This window comes from Dasypus novemcinctus, chromosome 6, assembly GCF_030445035.2.
Source record: "Dasypus novemcinctus isolate mDasNov1 chromosome 6, mDasNov1.1.hap2, whole genome shotgun sequence".
Classification (NCBI taxonomy): domain Eukaryota; kingdom Metazoa; phylum Chordata; class Mammalia; order Cingulata; family Dasypodidae; genus Dasypus; species Dasypus novemcinctus.
In genome coordinates, this window is record NC_080678.1 from 100,173,552 (window position 1) to 100,189,855 (window position 16,304).

The 16,304-nt window shown below is 41.2% G+C and overlaps 1 protein-coding gene across 1 annotated transcript in view; it reads left to right on the plus strand.

The window, feature by feature from the left end:
* LOC131278899 (anthrax toxin receptor-like) overlaps window positions 1-16,304 on the plus strand; it is a 56,857-nt gene that overhangs the window by 27,868 nt on the left and 12,685 nt on the right. The window contains exon 10 of the mRNA XM_058299538.1: window positions 2,528-2,626. Coding sequence (XP_058155521.1) covers window positions 2,528-2,626 — 99 coding nt within the window. The remainder of the gene's footprint in view (window positions 1-2,527; window positions 2,627-16,304) is intronic.

Below are 16,304 nucleotides of genomic sequence, written 5' to 3' on the forward strand. Positions count from 1 at the left end.
ATACCTGGGAACTTGTAGGTCAGCCCTGCTATATGGAAGGAGTGAGTGCGCTTGGGAGCCTGGAGGTCAGCCCTGCCATGTGGAAGGTGTGAGTATGCCCAGGAGCTTGGAGGTCAGCCCTGCTATGTGAAGGTGTGAGTACGCCCAGGAGCTTGGAGGCAGCAAACTTTTGCCTTGTTGTTGGAAGAGTGCCACCACCCCAGATTTCTCAGATGCCTTGGGGATGATGGAGAGGTTGTTTGCCACCCAGATGCTTGACAAGGTGGGGCTGAGAGCTGGCTGTCACCTCAACATTTGATGATGCTGGAGCCTTCACCCCAGTGTTTGGGGTGGGCAGGGATCCTGTCAAACACCTGGAAAGGGTGGGGCTTCTGATGTACTAGGGCCTGAGGTCACACCATTGTTCCATAACGACTCTCAGACCTGGAAATCTCATGGGTCTGCCCTGAAGGGTTTCGGAATTGTTTGGGACCCGTGACCCCTGTTTTCCTTCCAATTTCTCCCTATGGCAGTGGGAATGTTGGCCCTATGACTATCCCTTCTGTGTCTCTTGAAAGCAGGTAACTTGTTCTCTGAGTCCCCAGGTCCACAGCCAGAGAAATTGTGCCCCAGGACAGATGACAGCTGTAACTGATTTTGATGATAAGTTTACTTAATATTGTTACTGAAATGAATTAAGGCTTCTGGGATGTTGTGATGGAATGAATGTATTTCAATATGGCAAGAACATGTCTTTTTGGAGTTCACAGGGTGGAGTGTGATGGTCTGAACCTGTGTAGACCCCAGAAAAGTATGTTCTTAAAGCTGATCCATTCCTTGGGTGTGGACCTATAGCAAGTAGGGCCTTTTGATGAGGTTCCTTCAGTTAAGGCCTGGCTCAGGGTGGGTCTTAATCCTCTTATTGGAGTCCCTTATAAGACAATGAAATCCACACAAAGAGAGAAAGCCATGGAAGGAAGAAGCTGGAAGCAACACAGCCTGGAAGAGGAGACCAGCAGATGCCACCAAGGACCTTGCAGTGTGACAGAGGAGGCTAGGGTCACTGGCAGCCGGTCTTCAGGAGGAAGGTACCATCTTGATGGTGCCTTGATTTGGACCTTTCCAAGGCTCAGAACCGTGAACTTGTACGCTAATAAATCCCCACTGTAAAAGCCAACCCATTTCTGGGATATTGCTTTCGGCAGCCTAGTGGACCAGAACAATTGTGTGTGTGGGCAGGCATGCTTTTGTGCACAGATACGAGTGTAAGAGGAGCATGAACCTGTATGTGTGTATGCGTGCATGTTTGTGTGTATGTGTTTCAGACTTCATATGTTGGTGCATGTGGATATCATCATGTGTGTACATGCATGTGTATGTGTGTATTTGGGTTGTGTATGTGCATGCACACATATCCATGTGTGTTTGTGTGTTCATGGGTGTGTGTGAGAATCATGTTTGTGTATGTATCTGTCTATGTACATGCAGTGTGTGTGTATTTGCAATGTATGCATATGTACGTGTGAGCATGAATATGTGTGTTTGAATGTGTGGTGTGTGCACATATGCATGTGTATGTGCCTTTGTTTATATTTGGGTGTCTATATGTGTGTGCATGTGTTTGTGTGTGTGTGAATGTGTGGTGTGAGAGTGTGTTTGAAGTGTGCAGGAAGTTGCTCATTTGTGAGTGGCTCTGTGAGGGTGCTTGTGGGTATGTGTGTGCAAGTACATTTTTCCCCTCTCAAAAAAAAATGTTTACGAACAAGAAGAAAGGAAAAGCATATTTAGAGCCCCCTCGACACAGCACCAGCCAGTGGAGCACAGGAACACATGAGACGGACGTCACACAGAAAAAATTAGCCATCATCCCTGCTGCGCAAAACTGAGCGGCCATTTGAAACCTGCAAGTCACAGCATCAGAGGACGGGGAGCCCGACAAGTGTGGCTCAGGTGTGGAGGAAAGACATGGCCAAGCCTGACATCCAGCATGCCCAAGCTCAGTGCAGGAGGAGAAGGGCCTCCCAGTGTGGCAGGGGCGCCTGCTCATTGGCCGGCAGCTGCCTCCTCCCTGATGTGGAATCCTGAGCCCCGCGCCCACCTGGGAACTGGGCAGGAGCCCTCTCCCTAGCCATGGCCATGGGCCCCTGCTGAGCGCGGCCAGCGGGGACCTGCTCGACTGTGACTTTTGGTGCCAGGTCTGCGAGTGTGGGAGGCCCTCCGCACCTGGGCCGAACTCTGCTCTCACCTGTAAAGCAAGGGGTGACTGCCCACTGCCAGCATCCCATGGCTTTAGGGAGCCCCTTGGGATTTCAGGGGCGGAGCTCACCCTAAGGAGAGGCCTGGCAGGGCACAGTCAGGGTTTCTAAGAATCAGTGGTGAGAAGAGGCTGCTTGGAGGCGGTGTCCCCCAGAGGTGGTGTCCCCACAGCTGCTTCCTTGCCTGAGTCCCCTTGGGTGTTTGTTCTGGGGCAGCCTGCCCTGAAAGGAAGAGCCAAGCGAACACAGCCCTGAGTGTGTCCTCACAAGCCTGTTCCGCGTTGTCCTTGCAGAAAGCCCTGATATCAAGGTGCACGGAAGAGGCTTTGCGAATGCCCTGAATAAGAAGGACATTATTTGCAGATTCAAGTTCAGCAGAACCAAGTTCAAAGGTAAGTACCTGCCCAGATGCCTCTGAGTCCCGAGTGACCCCACAGCACCTGTTGGTTCTGAGATGCCTAGCCTTGCCTGTCCTTGCTGGCCTCTTTCAGTAGACGTAGTAGGGTCAGAGGCAGCATGCCACACAGAGTCAGATGGGTGAGGGGCCTGGCCCCCTCCCACCCTGACCGGAAACAGACCCCAGGCACCTGGAGCAGGGCTGAGCTCTGCCTCGCAAGGAGCCCTCCCCAGGGCCAAGATGGAGGCCACAGGTGGCTCTGGGGGCATGGGCAGCCAGTCTGGGCCCTGCACCCTGCCTGGGCCACTGGCCCCTGCAGGGAAGGTGGCTCATCCTGAGCTGAGATGAGGAGCCCTGGCAAGGCCTGCGCTCCAGAGTCTGAGGCCCAGGCCCCAGGGCCTTAGCTCCTGAGCCTGTTTTCTTTCCTATAACACGGGCCATGGTCGTTGCAAGATCTCGTAGTAGACGGGGAGGTGCCCTTGAGGGCGTAATAATTGTGTGAAAATGTAAGAAGCAGCCTATTACATGGCAGGACTGAGGTGCCAGGCACGTGGCCGAGGGTGAGCAGCCTTAGGAAGCAGAGGGCCTGGCAGGTGGCCCCCGGGGAGCTGGGGCTGGGTGAGCCTTCCCCAGAGCCTGGGCTGCTGGGCGGCCCTCAGCACCCTCTGCCTGCCAGCTCCTCGCTGCCTCCGGTTGTTACGGTTGCATTTTCCTGGGTCAGTGCCTTGCCCAGCCGCCTGGTAGACCCAGAACTGCTCCCTTCTCCAGCACTGGTGGGCATCTGCTCCTCTAGGTGGGCAGAGCACAGGGAGGACCTTGGCGCTGGCTCTCCACTCAGGAGAGTGCTGTTCCCCTTTACCTGCCCTTCCCCAGCGTGGGTGGGCCCGAGCTCCCCAGTGCTGATAGCCAAAACCATGGAGGGTGCCTTCTAGTTCACCTAGAAGAGAGTTCCTGGTGCAGGCGGAGCCCACCTGACGGCCCTGGAAATGCTTCTGGGTCCTTCCCAAGAGGACTGGGGGTTCCTGTGCCCCCTTGGGGGTCCCTGGTGTCCCCTCTGAGTCAGTGCTGGGCACCGGGCCCCCAGTCACACCACGTGGGCAGAGCCATGGCATGTGGCACATCGTGAGCAGCTCTGATGTGCTGAGAAGAATTTGTCTTGTTCCTTCCAATCACATGTTCCTCTTATTAAAACACCTGGGAAAACTTTTGGAAAACTGAGAAATGAGAAGAAAAATTTAATAGCCAGTATGGCCCCCTGTTCCATGAGTTCTGTCTTTCGCATGTTGTTTTCACGACAGGGGGAAGGCCTGTGAATTCGGGTGATGAGCTCGTTCTGGGAGGCCCCTCCCTCCTGATCTGCCTGCCTTGCCCCTCACACAGCTGTCTTGGCCATGAGCCATCTTGGCTGTGACTTGGCAGCACCTGCAGTGCCCTGCACTTCCTGCCCCTGACCTTGGACATGCTGTGGTCATCCACTCCCTGGGGCTCTGTTTTCCAGCGAATCCCAACCTTCCCACATTGCCTCAGCACCTACTTTGAAGATGAGTTTCCAGATATGTCCAGATCACCAGTTTCTTGGCTCCTCTGACAATTGAGATGGGCCAACACACCCGTCCCCATGGAAATGAACCTTTTGTTGAGAAGAGCCCTGATCCGTGGTGGAAAAGAGAAAAACAATCACAATTGTTAGAGATTCTTAATTATAAGATTGATGTGGCCACAGGGAAGTAGAGGAAAGAATAGAGAATAAAATATTACCCTGATCCAAAACCCAAGTAACTATTGTTTCCAATCTCAAATGCAGCATAGTGAAATTTACTTTCCTAAAATTTATGGAAGAAAAACAGACTGAACTGGAATCAAAGAAACTGTAATCCCCTACAAATATTTCTTCATGAGACCTTTGAGTTCCTAAAATTAATGAAGTGGTTAGGGCCATAACTGAGGGTTCTCTTTCATTTTTGATCCATGTGTTTTAAAAATTAAGTTACTCAGGAAATAACACCTGGATGCTAGTCCCATCAAAATTAGCGAGCATTTCTAAACTGATAACAAACTTAGTTTTTTTTAAACAATTCTATTTTATTGAATCATATTAATAAAGCATAAATCCTTCCAAAGGATATAATCATTGGTATTCATTATAATCACATAGTTGTGCCATTCATCACTTCAATCATTTTTGGAGCATTTTCATCATTCCAATAACAGCAATAACAATAATAATAAACAAACAAACAAACCAAACTCAACACCTCTCAATCTATGCTTCACCTGCCATACACAGAGCTGTTCTGCTCTTTGTCTAGTATATTTGCATTTACAGTGTGCATGCAGTATCACACATATTCATATTTTACATGAGGTTTCACTGTTATACAATCCCATGTTACATTTTTTAGCTTTCTTTCTAGTAATACACATTACCTTAAACATACCCTTTCAACCACTCTCATAGCCATATAATAGCTCTACTAGTTACAAATACCGTGGTGTGTTCTCACCTGTTCCACATTTTCTGTCTTTAGCATGTACTATTTTCACAATAGTACATGCTAAAGACATTTATTTCCAAAGATTTACAAACAACCTTTTTACCAATTCTGTACAAATTAACCCTCAGCTCTCTATTCTCTAACCTCATTCTATTTTCTGGTGACCTATATTTAAATTATTAACTCCATGAGTTTACATAATACATTTTGTTCATAATAGTGCAGCCATACAGTATTTGTCCTTTTGTGTCTGGTTTACTTCACTCATCATAATGTCCTCCAGGTTCTTCCATGTTGTCACATGCTTCATGACTTCATTTCTTCTTAAAGCTGCTTAATATTTCATCATGTGTACACACCACAATTTGTTAATCCATTCATCAGTTGATGGACAGCGGGGTTGTTTCCAGCTTTTGGCCATCATGAATAATGCTATGAACATCCATCTATTCTTGTCACTGCTCTCAGTTCTTCTGTGTATACACCCAGTAGTGGTATTGCCAGGTCACATGGCAAATCTATATTTGACTTCTTTAGAAACTGCCAAACAGTCCTCCACAGTGGCTATACCATTCTACATCTCCACCAACAGTGAATAAGCATTCCTATCTCTCCGCATCCTCTCCAACTCTTCCAATTTTCAGACTTTTTAATAACGGCCAGTGTAACAGGTATGAAATGATATTTCATTGTAGTTTTGATTTACATTACCTTAATCACTAGTGCTGTATAACATTTTTTCATGTTTCTTTGCCATTTTTTTTCTTCTTTGGACAATTGTCTTTTCAAGTCTTTTGTCCATTTTTTCATTGGGTAGTTTGCCTTTCTATTGCTGAGTTATATGATCTCTTTATATAGCATGTATATTAAATCTTTATCAGATATGTGATTGCCAACTATTTTCTACCATTGAGTCAGCTGCCTTTTTACCCTTTGGACAAAATCCTTTGAGGTACAAAAGTGTTTAATTTTGAGGAGGTCCCATTTATCTTTCTCTTGTTGGTCATGCTTTTGGTGTAAAGTTTATGAAAATACAGCCTATCACAATATCTTGTAGATGCGTTCCTACATTTTCTTTTTTTTGTCTTTCTTTCTTTATTTATTAATTTTAACAATGGGACATCATTAACTTTACTGACAAAGATTTTCTTACAGCTTCATTGAGACATAATTCACATTCCATAAAGTTAAATGTTAAAAAAGGTACAATTCAGCGATTTTTAGTACATTCATAGAGTTGTGCATCCATCACCACTATCAAATTCCAGAACATTTTATTTTGGGAGTTTTATGGTTCTCACTTTTATATTTATGTCCTTGATCCATTTTGATTTAATTTTTTAAAATAAGGTGTGAGATAGAGATCCTCTTTCTTTCTTTTGGATATGGATATCCAGTTCTTCCAGCACCATTTATTAAAGAGACTGTTCTGGCTCAGCTGGGAGGACTTGAGTGCTTGTCAAAAGCCCCTTGCCTGTAGACATGAGGATCTATTTCTGAGTTTTTGATTCATTGGTCAATCTGTCTGTCTTTATGCCAGTACCATGTTTTTAGTGATGTAGCTAAGTGTATACTTCAAGTCAGGAAGTGAGTGTCCTCCAATTTTGCTCTTCTTTTTAAAGACAGTTTTGGTTACTGAGGGCCCCTTACTCCTCCAAATAAATTTGATAATTGGCTTTTCCATTTCTGAGAAGATAAAAAGGGTGCCAGGATTTTTAATGTAGTGTTGAATCTGTAAATCAGTTTGGGTAGAATTGACATCCTAACGATATTTAGTCTTCCAATCCAGGAACACAGAATGTCCTTACATTTATTGAAGTCTTCTTTGGTTTCTTTTAGCAATATTCTAGTCTTTTGAATATAGGTCCTTTATGTCCTTGGTTAAGTTTATTCGCAAATATTTGATTCTTTCAGTTGCAAATATGGAATTTGTTTTCTCATTTCCTCCTCAGATTCCACATCAGTAGTGTATAGAAACGCTATTGACTTTTGGGTATTAATCTTGTGTCCTGCCACTTTCCTGAACTTGTGTTTTAGTTCTAATAGCTGTGCTGTGGAATTTCCAGGAATTTCTGGAAATAGGATCATATCATCAGCAAATAGTGAAAGTTTTACTTCTTCCTTTCCTATTTGGGTGCCTTTTATTTCTTTATCTAGCCTAATGGTTCTAGATGGAACTTCTAGCACAATGTTGAATAACAGTGATGGCAGTGCGCATCCTTGTCTTGTCAGTGATCTCGGCAGGAAAGCTTTCAATCTTTCATCGTTGAATACAATGCTAACTAGTTTTTTCACTTATGTGTTTTACCATTTTGAGAAAGCTTTCTTCTATTCCTATCGTTTGGAGTATTTTCTATCAAGAAAATGTGCTATATTTTTTCAAATGCCTTTTCTGCATCATTCAAAGGGATCATGTAATTTTTCTTCTTCAATTTATCAATGTGGTTTATTACACTAATTTTCTTGTGTTGACTCACCCTTGCATACCTGGGATAAAACCCACTTGATCATGGCATATAATCTTATTTTTTAAAATAAAGATTTATTTATTTGTTTGTTTGTTTGTTTATTTTTAACTTGCTCCCAGATGGCTCCTTTGTCTGTCTGCTCGTTGTGCTTGCTGTGTCTGCTCATCTTCTCTAGGAGGCACCAGGAACTGAACCCAGGACCTCCCATGTGGGAAGCAAGTGTCCAAAGCCCTGAAACACATCCACTCCCTGCTGGCTGTGGTGTCTGCTCATTGTGGTGGTTGAGACTTCTGCTGATTACGGTGTCTGCTGATTGTGGCAGTCTGCTTGTTGCAGCGGTTGCAATATCTGCTTGTTACAGCGGTTGCATCTGCTCTTGCGGTGCCTGCTTGTTGCAGCATCAGCTCTCTGTGGTGTCTTCCTTAGGAAGCACTGGAAATCAAACCCAATTTGTTTAGTTCCTCATTGATTTCTTTTAACATTATTTTGTAGTTCTCTGCATGTAATTCCTGTACTTCTTTGGTTAAATTGATTCCTAGGTATTAGAATCTTTTTCTTGCTATTGTAAATGTAATTTCCCCCCTGATTTCCTCTTCGGATTATTTAATATTAGTGTACAGAAACATTATTGATTTTTGCATGTTGATCTTATATCCTGCTACTTTGCTGAACTCATTTATTGTTTCAAGTAACTTTGTCATAGACATTTCAGAATTTTCTAAATATAGTATCATGTCATCACAAATAGTGAGGGTTTTACTTCCTCTTTCCCTTTTGGATGTCTTTTTTTTTTTTTTTTTTTTTTTTACTTCTCTTGTCTAATGGCTTTGGCTAGAACTCTGGCACAATGTTGAATAACAATGGTGAGAGTGGGCATCCTTGTCTTATTCTTGATCTTGGAGGGAAAGCTTTCAAACTTTCCCAGTTAAGTACCGTGTTGACTGTGAGTTTTTCATATATGCCTTTTGAGGGATTTTCCTTTTACTCTTAACTTTCAAAGTGTTTTTTTAATCCAGAAAGGATACTGGATTTTGTCGAATGCCTTTTCTGCATTAATTGAGATGATCATGTGTTTTTTTCTTTCAATTTCTTAATGTGTATTACATTGATTGATTTCTCATGTTGAACCGCCCTTGCATACTAGTAATAAATCCCACTTGGTTATGATCTTTAAGTCTTTTGATATATTAGATTCTATTGGCAAGTATTTTTGTTGAGAACTTTTTGCATCTATATTGATTAGAGATTGGTCTGTAATTTTCTTTTCTTGCAGTGTCTTTATCTGGTTTTGTTATTGGGATGATGCTGGCTTCATAAAATATGTTGAGTAATTTTCCCTTCTCTTCAATTTTTTGGAAGAATTTAAACAGGATTGGTGTTCATTCTTCTCAAAATGCTTGGTAGAATTCACCTGTGAAGTTATCTAGTCCTGGACTTTTCTGCGTTAGGAGTTTTTTGATGACTGATTCAATATCTTCAAATATGATTTAAGTTCTTGTATTTCTTGTAGCTTCAGTGTAGGTTGTTTGTAGATTTCTAGGAATTTGTCCATTTCATCGAGGTTGTCTAGTTTGTTCGCATACTATATTCTCTTATAATCTTTTTTTATTTCTGCAGGGTCATAGCTGCATCTCTTTCCTTTCTGGTTTTGTTTATTTGCATCTTCTCTCTTCTTTGTTAGTCTAGCTAGGGGTTTGTCAGTTTTATTGATCTCAAAGAACCAGCTTTTCGTTTTGTTGATTTTCTCTATTTTTTAATTCTCAATTTCATTTATTTCTGCTCTAATCTTTATTACTCCCTTCCTTCTGTTTGCTTTGGGAGTGGTTTGATGTTCTTTTTCTAGTTTCTCCAGTTCAGCCTGTTCTGACTTTTGCTCTTTCTTCTTTTTAATATGGGTGTTTAGGGCTATAAATTTCCCCTCTCCAGACTGTCTTCAATGTATCGCATAACTTTTGATAAGTTGTGTTCTCATTTTCCTTTGTCTCAATATGTTTACTGACTTCACTTGCAATTTCTTCTTTTTTTTAAAGGACTCTTTTCTTTTTAAGATTTATTTTATTTATGTCTCTCCCCTTCTTCACCCCCGTCTGCTCTCTGTGTCCACTGGCACCCTCGGTGGCACCTGGAAACTGCATCTCTTTTTTGTTATTTCATTTTACTGCATCAACTCTCCTTGTGTGCAGTGCCACTACTGGGTGGGCTGTGCTTTTTTCATGCAGGGTGGCTCTCCTTGTGCATGGGGCACCCCCATGCAGGGCCGCCCTGCATGGCATGGCACTCCTTGTGTGCAGCAGCTCTGTGCATGGGCCAGCTCACCGCATGTGTCAGGAGGCCCTGGGTATCGAACCCCGGACACTCCCATATGGTAGCCAGACACTTTATTGGTTGAGCCATGTCTGCTTCCCGCAATTTCTTCTTTGTCTCATTGAATATTTAAGAGTGTGTTGCTTAGCTTCCACACATTTGTGAATTTACCTAGTTCCTGTCTATTATTGATTTGAAGTTTCATTCCATTATGATCTGAGAAGGTGCTTTGTATAATTTCAGTCTCTTTGTATTTTTTGAGAAATGTATTGTGATCTACCATGTGGTCTATCCTGGAGAAAGATCCACGTGCACTTGGGAAGAATTATAACCCACTGAGTTTGGGTGCAACATTCTGCATATGTCTGTTAGGCCTAACATGTATTGTTCAAGTTCTCTGTTTCCTTGTTGATCTTCTAACTGTTCTATCTAATGATATGACTAGTGTGCCAAAGTCTCCAACTGTTATGGTAGAGGTGTCTATTTCTCCCTTTAGTTTTGTCAGAGTTTGCCTCATGTATTTTGGGGCACCCTGGCTAGGTGCATAGACATTTATGACTGTTATTTCTTCCTGGTGGATTGTTCCTTATATTAATATATAATGGTCTTCTCTATCTCTTATAACTTTTTTTTGCAATTCAAGTCAGTTTTGTCCAATATAGCTAGCTCTGCTCTTTTTTTGGTTACTGTTTGTGTGAAGCATCTTTTTGCAACCTTTCACTTTCAGCTGGTTTGTATCCCTGGGTCTAAGGTGAAACTCTAGTAAGCAATATATGGATGGTTCTTTTTTAAAAATCCATTCTGTCAGCCTATATCTTTTGACTGGGGAGTTTAATCCATTCACATTCAATAATGCTACTGTACGTACATTATTTACTTATAGCATTTTATTCTTTGGTTTTCATGTATCAAAGATTTGTTTTCATCTGTCTTTTTACTCTTTTGGTTATCCTTTCTGCTATTCCTTCTTCTATCCTGTTTTCCAAACCTCTCTCTCCTATCTTTTCCTTTCAGGCTGTAACTCTTCCTTTAATATTTTCTGCAAAGGTAGATCCTTTTTGTTTTTTTAATAAGTTATCTTAGTTTCTATTTGTTTGTGAATGTTTTACACTGGCTTTCATATTTGAGGGACAATTTTGCTGCATAAAGGATTCTCAGCTGGCAGTTTTTCTCTTTCAATATCCTATTTGTATCATATCATACTGCTGTCTTCTTGCCTCCATGGTTTCTGATGAGAAGTCTGCACTAAGTCTTACTGGGTGTTCCTTGTATGTGATGATTTGCTTCTCCCTTGCTGCTCTCAGAATTTTCTCTGTATCTTTGACATTTGACATTCTGAGTAGTATGACTCTTGCAGTGGGTCTATTCAGATTTATTCTGATTGAGATACACTGAGCTTCTTGGACATGTAAGTTCATTTCTTTTGTGTGAGTTGGGAAATTTTCAGCTATTATATCCTCAAATATTCTTTCAGCCCCTTTTCCCTTCTTTTCTCCTTCTGGAATTCCCTTGACACGTATGTTGTTGCATTTCATGTTATCATTCAACTCCAAACCCCTGCTCTATTTTTTCCATTCTTTTCTTTCTTTCTTCTTTTTTCTCTTCAGTTTCAGCATTCTGTCTTCTATATGACTTATTCTTTCTCCAGTCATTTTGAATCTACTGTTGTATGCCTCTAATGTGGTTTTGATCTTACCTATTGTGTCTTTCATTCCCATGAGCTCTGTTACATTTCTGTTCAGGTTTTTAAATTCTTCTTTGTGTTAGCTCAGTATCTTCTATTGTAATATTATTTTTATTTTTAAAGAAGCTTTGGATTACATAAATGTCACATAAAAATTATAGGGAATTCCCATATGTCCCATCCTCTCCCCCGTCCACATTTTCCCACCTTAACAACATCTTTCATTAGTGTGGTACATTCGTTACAATTGAAGAACACATACTGAAGCATTGCTACTACCCGTGGATTATATTTACATTATAGTTTTTAACCTCTGTCCTGCACAATCTTATAGGTTATGACAAAATATATAATGGCCTATACCAATCACTGCAGTGTCATGCAGAACAATTACAATGTCCTGAAAATACCCGGTATTGCACCTATTTTCCCTCTCTGTCCCTTCAGAAACTCTGGCGGCCACTGATTAGTGTTTTCTCAATATTCTTTATGTCTTTGGATGCCTTGTCTTTCAAGTCATTAATTTGATTTTGGAAATTTGTGTTCATCACATTGATTAATTGTCTCAAATCTTCTATCTTTTCTGAAGTTTTGATATATTCCTTTTCTTGGGCCATTTCTAACATTTTCTTACTATGGCTTGTAATTTTTGATATCCAGGCATCTGATTAGGGTGGTGAGTTTACTCAGATGCTAAATTTTTTTCCTCTTTCATAGGGCTTTAGTGGCAAGAGGCTATGTGTTACTGCTATTCTTTGATTTTTGGTTCAATCTGTTCTGAGTCTCTGGGATTGTCCTGGTTAGTTGATCAAATTGGGCTATGAACCCAGTAATGGGGAGCAGACCTGCTTCCTAGGGCTTTGTGGAGGAAGATTGCAAAGGCCAGAAAAAGCCTCTCTTTCTTATTTAATTTTAATTTTCTCACATGCAAATACTTGGTCACCCAGCAGATGGCGATCTTTGGTAACCCTCTTTCAATGTCCAGTTGAAGTGTGTTGCTGAAACATTGACTGGATCATTGTGACAAAGTTTCCTGTCTGGAGGCTAATAGCTTTGTAATTGACACTTTCTCAGGGGCAGTTCTCCAAACTTTGCTGGCTGCCCCCTCTCATTTCCCAGGTGGGAAGTAATTTCTCTCCCCTTTGTGACCTCAAAAACCAGTCCTGGTCAGTAGAGAGGGAGATTGAGAGAGTTGGATCTCTTTAATCTCTTGCTAGCTCTTAAGACAAACAATGGTGTGGCCCCATCTGGTTTGGAAGGGCCCATGGGACACAGCAGACCAAATTTGTGGGTCAAAAGCTGGGTCAGCCTTAGGCTGTGTCCTTCTCTCTCACTTTTTCTGGGGAGGTAGATCCCTAGGGCCCCATTTGTAGCCATCAATCCAGAGGCCTGAGAATTCAAAAGCTTCTATATTGTGGGGGAAGGTGCTGGCATTTGCAGCTATGGCTTTTAATGCATAGTTTTGTAGACACAATTATTTTCCCTTGCCCCTTTCTCTTCTGGGAAGTGTCCAGTCATCCCCTGGTGTCCTAAACCCTAGAAGATTATTTTCCCAAGCTGTTTATGTCTGCCGTCTAGATATTTTTTAAGGAAAGAAGAGAGTCCAGTGTGTTTTTAGTCAGCCATCTTTCTGGAAGTTCTAATGTATTTTTAAAAATATTATTTATTATTATTGTTATAATTATTTATTTATCAGTTGTATTGGTGTATATCATTCATACATGAACACACATAAACAGTGTGTAGTAAAAGTTGTGAACTTACAAAACAAACATGTATGACATTATACAGAGTCCCATATATCACCCCACCCCATATATCACCCCACCCCACATCTTGCATTTTTCTGAAATATTTGTTACAAATTATGAGAGTATCATCAAAATATTACTACTAACCATAGTCCGTATCTTATATTTGGTGTATTTCCCCCCAAACCCACCTTATTATTATTATTATTTGATAAACTGCTTTTGTCTGTTATTTTATTTTATTTTTATCCCCCCCCCCCTTATGGCTTTTGCATACTGTCTGCTCTCTGTGTCCGTATGCTGCACATTCTTCTGTGTTTGTATGTATTTATTTTATTTCCCCTCCCCCCTTGTGGATTGCTTGCTGTCTGCTCTCTGTGTCCATTTGCTGCACGTTCTTCTGTGTTTTTGTCTCCCTTAATTTTTTTGTTGTGTCATCTTGCTGAGTCAGCTCTCCACACTGCTTGCGGGCTGGGTGGTGCTCCGCAGCATGCAGGCGAGACTGCCTTCACAAGGAGGCCCCAGGATGCAAACCCAGGGCCTCCCATATGGTAGATGGGAGCCCAACTATTGCGCCACAGCCACTTCCCCCTATGATTATTTTTTAATATATATTTATTACAGGAGTTGTGCACCTATAAAACAATCATGCATATGTGTAAAATTGCTGTACAACAGTCCTTCACCCTTCACCAACACACCACACCATAGAAACATTTGTTACAGATTATGAGAAAATATCATTAGACCATTACCACCAACTATGGTCCATAGTGTACATTTGGCACACTTTTTCCATATTCCTTCATGATCAACATAGTAATCTTTGGCATAGATGCAAGAATATTACATTATTCCTGCTAACCACAGTCCATAGGTCACAGCAGTTGTATTTATTCCATGCTTCTCCACATTTCCACCACCCTGTAATAGTGATGTACATCTGTTCTTGCTCACAGAAGGACACTTTCATCTGTACCATCAACCACAATTCTCTTCCACCTCTGGGTTCACTGTGTTATTTAGTCCCTAGATTAAGCTCTAGCTTTCTTTCAGTTGGCATTTACATCCCTGGATCACCCTTTCCAGCCAAATTCCCATTTATAAACCAGCTGTTATTCACTATAATATGTTACCATCAACTCTGTCCATTTCCATGCTTTAACGGTCAAGTTAATTAAAAATTCTACATACGTTAAGCATCAGTACTCCTTCTCAGACCTCCTCATAACTCCTGATAACCTGTCCTCTAGGGTTTAACTCCATGAATTTATTCTTCATATTTCATTCATATTAGTGAGACCATGCAAGATTTGTCCATTTGTGTCTGGCTTACTTCACTTAGCATAATGTCTTCAAGATTCATCCATATTATCATTGGTGTCCCAATTTCATTTCTTCTTAATGCAGCGTAGTATTCCATCATATGTATATACCACATTTTGTTTGCCATTCATTGGCTGTTGGAAACTTGGGTTATTTCCATCTTTTGGCAATTGTGAATAATGCTGCTATGAACATCAGTGTGCCACGTGTTCTTCTGTTTGTGCCACAGACTTCAGTTCTTCTGGATATATTCCTAGTAAAGGAATTACTGGATCATATGGAGGTTCTATATGTAACTTCCTGAGGAAGAGCCAAACTGTCTTCCACAGAGGCTGCACCATTTACAACCCCACCAACAGTGAAGGAGTGTTCCTATTTCTCCACATCTTCTGCAGCACTTGTTTTGTTTTGTTTTTTAAATTATGGCGATTTTATGTGGTGTAAGATGAGATCTCATTGTCGTTTTGATTTACATTTCTCTAGTAGCTAGTGATATGGAACACTTTTTCATGTGCTTTTTGGCCATTTGTATTTCCTCTTTGGAGAAAAGTCCATCTAAATCTTTTGCCCATTGTTAAGTTGGATTGCTTGTTTTTTTATTGTTGTTGTATGCTCTCTTTTATTTAGAATGGAAATCAAGCCCTTATCAGATATGTGGTTTCCAAATATTTTCTCCCATTTAGTGGGATGAAGTCATTTGCATCACAGACGTGTTTGAGTTTGAGGAGGTCCCATATATCCATGTTTTCTTTTGTGGCTCATGCTTTTGGTATAAGGTTTAAGAATCTACCACCTACCACCAGGTCTGGAAGATGTTTTCCTACATATTCTTTTAGGAGCCTTATGGTTCTTGCATTTATATTTAGGTCTTTAATCCATTTTGAGTTAATTTTTGTATAAGGCATGAGATAAGGGTTCCTTTTCTTTCTTTTGACTATGGATATCTAATTCTCCCAGCACCATTTGTTAAATAGACTGCTCTGCCACAGCTGGGTGGGTTGGATAGGCTTGCCAAAAATTACTTGACCATAGATATGAGGGTCTACTTCCAAACCATCAGTTTGGATTCACTGGTATATGTGTCTGTCTTTATGCCAGTACCATGCTATGTTTTTTTTTAACCATTGTAGCTATGTAATGTGATTTAAAATCTGGAAGAGAGGGTCCTCCAGCTTTGCTTTTCCTTTTCAAGATGTTTCTGCCTAATCAGAACCCCATTACCCTACCAAATAAATTCAATAATTGTGTTTTCCGTATGTTTAGAAAATGCTGGTGAAATTTGTATTGGGATTGCATTGACTGTATATCAAATTGTGTAGAATTGATGTCTTAATGATATTTAGTCTTCCAATATATGAGCTTGGAATATTCTACCATTTATTTAGGTCTTTTTAAAAATTTCTTTTGACAATGCATTGTAGTTTTTTGAATGCAAGAGCTCTACATCCTTGGTTAAAATTATTTTTATATATCTGATTCTTTTAATCACTAATGTAAATGAAATTTTTTTCCTGACTTCCTCCTCAGACTGCACATTATTAGCGTATAGAAACATCACTGATGTTTTTGTGCATTGTGGGTTGCTTATTGGTATAGCATGCTGATTGATTTTCTTGTGCTGAACCACCCTTGCATCCCTGGTATA